The following is a 7916-nucleotide window of genomic DNA, read 5'->3' as shown; positions in this document are numbered from 1 at the left end:
TCTGACTCTTATACATATTCAAATACCTTTTTATTTTAAGCACATTTAACACATCTTCCTCTTTTATCATGTGATATTGAAGTGGCTTTTCAGATTAACGGTGAAACTGGAGTGCATGGTTTCCTCTGAGAATATCCAAAGGGACGTTCATTCTAACGGGGCGGGTGCAGAAACTAATGCAAAATCACTCTGTTGAATGTTGAAGGAGAATTTTAAAACAAATGACAGATATACAAAGTCAGTGTGTGAATCAAACAGTTTCGATTGTGAAAACAGACAAAAGTGTGTGTTTGCCAGTTGTGTTGCCTGTGACGCTCGCTTCTTTGCATATCGACAGAGGCAAACAGTGCAGTGACTGACATCTTGTTTCCAAATGAAGGGCACAATTAGACTTTATTTTTACAGGATTTAAATATACTCTGGCTTTTAGAGAACTACAAGACTAACATGCATTTGTGTGTCAACATTAACTATCATTGTTGTTGTAGTGAAACAACATTGAGTGTTGCAACTGTGGACCAGAAGCCGTGCCGTAATAGATGTCCGGTGACAAATCTGTTTGGGAGGACGAAGCAGGGATTGATCGTCATACACACATATTTCTGAATAACTCTTTTTAAATAACCTTTCTATGTTAAGTCATGGCCCGTATCATTGGCAGTGACAGGGGGTTTGAATATGACGTTTGAATGGAATTGAACACACATTGCGGAGGCCTTAATTTAGCCTTGATACACACTTTTGTGTACGGCTGCTTTCAGAAACTGTGCACCCCCTAGTTTTGGGCCAAAGAGTAACCTGAGCGCCACATGGCAAAACTTGAATTCTTCGTTAACAGGGTTTCATGCTGGGCGTTTATGTCGTGTCTTTTTACAATTACAGCAAACAACACCTCATCTCTTTGCTTAGTCGGATATCACATGAACGCAGCACTATAAAAGAGCTATATCTGGAAATTTAACTTGACCCGGCACTACTTGGCGGCGAGAGCTACACTGAGTCTTTCATTTCAGCGTTCTTGCAATGCCCAAAGCGCAAAGTGGAAGTCACTGAAGAATTAAAAGAGAATTCATTTAATTCCTTATTCCTGCTTACTTTAAGTCACTTTTAGGTGGAAATCTCAGCAATGTGAGTGATCAATATGGGAAACTGTAGGATCATTTTCAGTAGGGGAAGCTGTATTGTAATATGTAAATTGATACCAGAGAACTAAGGCACATCTGAGTCAGATTCATCCCAGTCTCCCAGGAAAACCCTGCTATGTGTTCACCTGGGTATTCTTGATTAGTTATCAATGTTGGCCAGTACATGCAGTGGAGTAACAAACTAACTGGCTCATTCACAAAGGCCCAGTTTCATTGCACTATTACAATCCCTTCCAATTTAAAAGCTCTGGAAAGTAAAAGACCGGGACTCTTTCCTGTTTCGAAAAGCTAATTTCATCACTAATATATGCATGTCTAAGAAATGTTTTGTCGGTTTCCCGGTCAACCTCTCACAGTATCTTAAAAAGTCTTCTGCATCTGTCACTTGTTTTCCCTCTGACATTTCAGCATTCAGGTTGTAAGACTGTGACATTCAACTTTACACAACACGCTTGTACAATAGAGTGGATGAGCTCCCCTGGAATTTGTTATCTATATTTTTCCAATTTGAAAAAGCCACTGTCTGACATTATCTCCCATATATTTGCACTCTAAAATTCATTTCTTTTATTTTGTAGTTACCCAAAATGCATAATATTGTGTTTTTCAGCATTTCGACTTCAATTTCAGTTTATTGTATGGAAAAACAAACATGAACTTTGACCCCCAGCAGATCTGTCCTGTCACGTCACTTACTGTTGTGTCTTAACTGATTCTTCGACGTCTTACTCTGAAAATATATACATGACATAAGCACTTTGACCGTTTTCTAGTTGTTGTTTTTTCTAATAATAATATACTATGGAGGGTAGCGCCTTGTTTATGTGTTCTGTACTGTTTTAACCTTAACCCTGGGGAAAGACTCATGAATGTTTCCTATTTAAGGACCTCTTGTCTTATCGTGCTGCCGCAGCTTGGCAGTTAATTCATACCAGAAGGCGCTGATGCACCGTTTTGGCTGTAGTCTCTCCTCGGCACTATCATATAAATCCTTAGGACAATATCCTCCTTTGTTTACGTTTCTGATGGAGGAAACGCCATATGGGGAGAGTTACTGGTATACGCCCACAGTCAGTGTTGCCTGTATATAATATACGTAAGTGCTCTTAGGTGGAAATGTTACTTTTGTAGACTTTTTTTCTTCTGTATTGTATGTGTATACTATTTTGTTATTGTAAAATATGAAAATATATTGTTAGAATAAAATATAACAATTGGGGAAAGGAAGCTGTGATTTGCTGTTGTGCTGCCCGTGAAATGCCACCGTTTGCCCTCTGCCGGCTATGTGGTGAAGTGCATTTGTATTTTCATTTCAAACTTTCTCCCTTTCTTTCCTTTTCTTCTGTTATATGAATAATTTACGGTGTGAAATTCTTTTTTGTATGCATGTGTATGTTTTCATGTCAACAGCCAAGAATAAGCAATGCCTTTTACAAGAAATAGTGGGCCTGCGGTGAATCTCATTTGCATGGATGTGAAGTTGCATGCTTATGTGCTCAGCAACAAAGGATGTGAGCTCAGCTGGAGATGTGCTTGGGAAATGAGCTGAGTGCTTTCAGTTTTTGACACATACGCACACACACACACACACACAAACATACCTCCATGTCTGGCCAAGAAACACACTTTGAAACACATTTATACATATCACCGATGTGTGCTTTGCTGTTTTTAGATCAATGTCTGCAGTCACACAGCATCAAGCAGCCCGGACATGCAGCCATGATGAATAATGATTTTTCCTTGTCTTTTTTTTCTTTTTATATTTTTATTGAAGTAGAAAAGAGCAGGAAGCCACGGCCGCTGAAGGTTGTAAAGAACATGGCACAGTAGTGTGGAGGCCAGGATGGCGACAGTGATGTTGATGCGATGATCTAATAGGTACAAGTTTTGGCCGTGGTGAAGAAAAGAGAAGAGGAAAAACAAACAAACAAAGAAAAACAAAGAGGAGGGATCCCACCCAAAGACCCAACCCGACCCAGCAGTCACACAACCCCACATTCACACAACCCAGCAGTCACACAACCCAACAGTCACACAACCCTGTCCTGGCCTGCCGAAAAAAATATATAAAAACAAAGTTGAAGAAGCAAAAAAATTTTGGGAAAAAAATCCTTATCTTATGACTGCCATTTTTTAAATTTCACAGCATTGTGTGCATGCAAAGTATGTGTGTGTTAGTGTGGAAAGTGTTAAAACCGTGTGTGGGTCACGGTTACTGTTTTGCGCTCTTGCCCTCATTTGCCTGTTTGTGTGTTTAGCATCAGCAGATGTGCCTCCACCCCCACACACCAGACTGTGGAGGGATTCTGTCTTACATCTGTCAGCATTTGGAGCGTCTTACTGTCACCTGTCATCATGCGCTGGGTGTTCGCTGGATGCTGTGGAATTGCTTTAATCAACCTTTCAGGTAAATTCAACTCTCCTAAATAATGTTAATGATAATTTAGATTCACTGTAGAACAACGATGATGTCACAGTTATCTTAATGACATAAATGCTCCGTGTTATAGCAATTCTTCCGGTAAACAATATGTCACTATTACCCTTTAACTTTTACATTTTAAAGTTATTTTACTGCAGTTTTTGTGAGTTTTGTGTCTTTGATCACAGTGATACAGATATGTTTTGCATGTTATTTTTGACTTCAGCCATAACCGTTACTTCCTGGCCATCTGGGGACGATGAGGAAGTTGTCTTCTGCATAACAACAGCTATTATTCTGAGTTGAAACAATGACAAAAAGACAATACCCTTCAGACTTCATGATCCCAGTATTGATGTGAATTGTATTCCATTATTTGTGTTAATATGCCTGTGTCATATGTGTCACATGTCCATGTCTTTTGTCTGCTCAGCGGCCTTTCTGGTTACCCAGACACCCCGGTTCTTTGGTTCGAGAACTGGACCAGATGTGCGCATGTTCTGTAAATCCTCAGAGTCACGCCTGAATACCGAGACAAAGTGGTATAAGGCCTCTAAGTTCACTGGGGAGTTTCCAAAAGATGACAAATTGAAGACGGATAAAAGGCTTATCATTTCTAATGTGAATGGGGGCCTGAATTCCTTACTTTTCCTTCGTGGTGTGACCAGAGAGGACAGCGGTGTGTATTACTGCAAGATCAATGACACATGGGGACCAGGGACTGAACTGCAGATTGTCAGTAAGTGGCTATCAAATCTTTCAACGGGTTTATAGAAATCGTACAGTTCGCCTGAGTTATTTAGCTTCCACTGAATTTTAAAAGTCTGTACGGGCCCACACTTCCTCTCCCTCTGCGTCCTCTCACAGGACACATTAACCTGGAGAAGGCAATGAGAAGGAGCGAGATGAAGGATGGCCTCATGTTCCTGCAGGGCCTGCTGCTTGCTGGATGCATTTCTGCTTTCATGCTACGCAGACGGACACTGGTAAACAAACTAAACACCAGACATAATGCTGCCATTTCCTGTTTTAAGAATATGAACTGACTTGTTAAAGATACAGTATATCTAATCTTAATATGTCACATTTAATTATCTGCCAATTTGAGGTTTGTAATGTAAGGAAACAAAGAACCAACATTTTAAAAATATTTTCTATGAGAAAGATTCTACTTCGGGTTTGTTTTACTTGTATTTAAGGTTTTCCCACCTGTTGTTTTAATTTCTATAGTCGACAAGGAGTGACAGCGAATATGAGGAGCCTGAGATTGATCACATCTATGAGGTCAGTATTCATGGCAGAAAACCATATTCAATTTGCTGTCCGACCTGTATGTCACACACACATACACACACACACACACACACACACACACACACACACACACACACACACACACACTGAGCATATAGCCACAATCTGATAAATAAACATGTATTTATTTACATGTTGGCCACGGTGCCACAGCTTCACTTAGCAGCTGCAGGCCTTTATCTCTGTCTCATGTCCGCTTCATCGACTACGCAAATAGAGGCATTAAACATTGTTATCAGTATACACACACATTTTCTTCTCACTATGGAAAAATCACAAGTGTGTGACTGATGGAATTCACCAAGTCACTTATCTCCTGTCCCTCTCAGGGTTTGGCGATCGAGACCTGTGGCTTGGATCTGTATGAGGACATTTCTGTGTACGCCCAGGCTGATGAAGCTGAGGTCCCCTGGGAGTGAAGCTGAGTCGACTATTCACCACCTACAGACTCAAAATAGGTCATTATTATTATTGATTAATTAGATGTATAAGTACAAATCATAAGACATGGAAATGTGTCTTTGTGTTTTTTCGTCATGCTGTAATGCTGTAATGAGTTGTAATCTTAATTGTAACTGATGGAATACCATTATGAAAAAGCTACTTTGGTGCTCGCGGGTTAGTTCAATGAAACTATGTATGCATGTGTGCGTGTGATTTGTGATAATGACTTCTTTGACTTGACAGTTTTTTCTAATTTATCCTGTGCCTGTAGCAGGTATCAACATGCTCATCACAAAAACCCTTGTTTGTAGATCCTAGAGACTCCTGATTTCTAATTGTATGAAGCTAAGACGACCTGCATTGCTTTTGTTTACGTGACAGGAAAGAACAATAAATACTGTATCGTTTTGCAGTAAAAGTTATATTTTTATTGGCTGTAACAGGTAAACATACAAAAATAGATTTTTTTTTTTTTTGCTGAGTTCAAGTAAGAAAATAGATCAATATATAAATTTTTGAGGATATGGAGGGTACATCTACAAATTGATTGACACAAATAAATAATAATAATACTAATAAATAAATAAATAAATAGATAGATAGATAAATAGATCAATAAATAGATTAATAACCAAATAAATAAATGTAATACAATTCGGCAAAATAAGTTAACAACTTACAACATAGATAAATATAATAATAATACTAAAACAAATAAATCTGTTAATAAATAGAGAAATAGATGGAGAGATAAAAGTCTGATGGGTTTCAGTTGCTGCTTAGTGCCAGCAGTTCCACTCTGAGCAGGTGGATTCTGAGTTCCTTCCTGATCAGCTCCCAAGCCTCAGCACTGTAGCTCTGCAGAGGGAGGAATGGAACAGTTAGTATTCAAACCCTACAGGTAGATAGAGAGAGAGAGGAGAAGAATGTCGATTTACCATTTTCTCCAGGATGTGGCTTGTCAGTTTCTTGAAATAGTGATGCAGCTTCTTGTTCTTTTTCTTGCTGCTGTCAACCTAAGTAGACATGAAAAAAAAATTTATTTGAATATGATAATAAATGTTATGTTGTTAAATCCTAGTTTGAAATTAAACTGATATTAGGTCAAGAGTGAGACTTACACAGGGGCTGAGGCCGCGTGTCTGCCCGTGCATGACAACCAGGAAGTCATCCACCGTGCTCTTCTGCCAGGGCCAGATTGTGTCTGAGCTCTGATCCACGCTCAACAGCTCAGACACCTTGTCCAGGAGCTGCACAATGAACCAAAGCTTGTCCTCGACCTGGGCGGACAGAGAAGGGACGAGACAAGGTTTGAAGAAGAACATACAGCAGGTCAATTTGTATCAAACGCATCAAGTTGTTCCTGTTGAACCCCTTAGCTATTGTGTTTGATGAAGAGGCAATTTAAGGATGGCTCACCGATGCTTCAGAAGGGTGAGGGTACAGCTCATCAGGGAAGGGGACATCAGCGTCCTGAGTTGTGTTGGTATTGGTAGAATTAGCCTGGAAGAGGACGGAGAGGGAGAGAGAGAGAGAGGTGTCATGCCTTGAAGAGAATACAAATGCAAACTCAAACTTCATCAAACTCAACATATAGAAATAGTGAAATAGTAACTTACCATGGTTTCCAGCAGAGTGATAGACTTCACACTGTGCTCTCTGAATTTGTGCTGCAGCCACCTGCAGCCCAGCGGGAGACCGTCCACATCCAGACAGAGACACAAGCAAAGGAGGAAGATTCTGTTGAACATCTTCAAAGATTTAGAGGTTTTTCAAAAATATTGAAGTTGAGATGTATCCTTTTTTCTTTCTTTCTTTCTTTGTTGAGCAAATGCTGCTGATTTCAGTCCTGGACCTGGTTGTACTGTTCTGGAGTAAGAAGCCATAGTTTATATAGTAGAGGCAGTCCAGACACACCTTATTTCATTTTCCTGACATAGCCACCTGAGGAAACCAGGTAATGGTTCCTGTGGCTTTCACTCGTAAAGTCATTAACCTCATCACCGCATTTCGAATTGGTTCAGCGCCAACATGAATGAATGGTTGAATGATGAATGAATGAATATAACCGCAACGCTCCACTGTTTATTTATGTATGTTTATAAGATCTGAGTAAGATATCAGCAGGCGATTGGTAGGAAAAATCAGTTATATCATTAAAAACATAGAAAAGATAGTAACACAATAGATTGCGAACATTTTGCTATATTATATAAGTATAAAGCTCGATAATACGCTTGATAATGACAATAACAGGATCGGATTACGATATATTTTTTAGTTAATAATAATAATAATAATGATAATAATAATAATGATGATACTTTTAAGTGCATACTGAGAAACACTTGATGTAATTGTTTTTTTGTTTGTTTGTGGTTTGCTTTATTCTAACGCGTCAGAATTTGCTTAAACTATATTATAGATTTCTTTAACACACTTGTTGACGCAATCTTCCGGCGTTACATCAGCCCCGTGAGAATGTTGTGTGAACAGATTTATGGTGGTATGTTAAAGGCGAAAAGCGGATGAAATTCCCATCGTGATCAGAAAGTGAAAGAGACTTGTCGATGCGGCCTGCGTACCGC

At 39.3% G+C, this 7916-nt stretch overlaps 2 protein-coding genes across 2 annotated transcripts; one reads left to right on the top strand and one right to left on the bottom strand.

Moving 5' to 3' along the window:
• The first annotated feature begins 3406 nt into the window (after positions 1-3406).
• On the top strand, positions 3407-5609 carry cd79b (CD79b molecule, immunoglobulin-associated beta). The gene is made up of 5 exons (XM_076151467.1): positions 3407-3555; positions 4004-4309; positions 4438-4556; positions 4801-4854; positions 5214-5609. Exons 1-5 carry the CDS (start codon positions 3504-3506, stop codon positions 5301-5303), a joined length of 621 nt encoding a protein of 206 aa, XP_076007582.1. The 5' UTR covers positions 3407-3503; the 3' UTR covers positions 5304-5609.
• Positions 5610-5747: 138 nt separating this feature from the next.
• On the bottom strand, positions 5748-7079 carry ifnphi4 (interferon phi 4). The gene is made up of 5 exons (XM_076151761.1): positions 6948-7079; positions 6748-6831; positions 6450-6608; positions 6267-6344; positions 5748-6186 (listed from the first exon to the last, which is right to left on the bottom strand). The coding sequence occupies exons 1-5, from the start codon at positions 7077-7079 to the stop codon at positions 6097-6099; spliced, it is 543 nt and encodes a 180-aa protein (XP_076007876.1). The 3' UTR covers positions 5748-6096.
• Between the last annotated feature and the right edge of the window lie 837 nt (positions 7080-7916).

This window comes from Genypterus blacodes, unplaced genomic scaffold (assembly GCF_046128005.1).
Source record: "Genypterus blacodes isolate CSIRO-AG114 ecotype Tasmania unplaced genomic scaffold, CSIRO-AGI_Gbla_v1 ptg000055l_1, whole genome shotgun sequence".
Lineage (NCBI taxonomy): Eukaryota > Metazoa > Chordata > Actinopteri > Ophidiiformes > Ophidiidae > Genypterus > Genypterus blacodes.
Note: the sequence above shows the minus strand (reverse complement) of the source record. Positions and strands in the feature narration are given on the sequence as shown.

Bases quoted from the DNA above. Each gene is read 5' to 3' on its own strand.
- cd79b (XM_076151467.1), top strand. From the start codon at position 3,504: ATGCGCTGGGTGTTCGCTGGATGCTGTGGAATTGCTTTAATCAACCTT. The intron at 3,556-4,003 runs GTAAATTCAACT...TTGTCTGCTCAG, and splicing joins TGCTTTAATCAACCTTTCAG to CGGCCTTTCTGGTTACCCAG. The intron at 4,310-4,437 runs GTAAGTGGCTAT...GTCCTCTCACAG, and splicing joins GACTGAACTGCAGATTGTCA to GACACATTAACCTGGAGAAG.
- ifnphi4 (XM_076151761.1), bottom strand. From the start codon at position 7,079: ATGTTCAACAGAATCTTCCTCCTTTGCTTGTGTCTCTGTCTGGATGTG. The intron at 6,345-6,449 runs GTAAGTCTCACT...ATGTCTACTTAG, and splicing joins CACGCGGCCTCAGCCCCTGT to GTTGACAGCAGCAAGAAAAA. The intron at 6,187-6,266 runs GTAAATCGACAT...CTCCCTCTGCAG, and splicing joins GCCACATCCTGGAGAAAATG to AGCTACAGTGCTGAGGCTTG.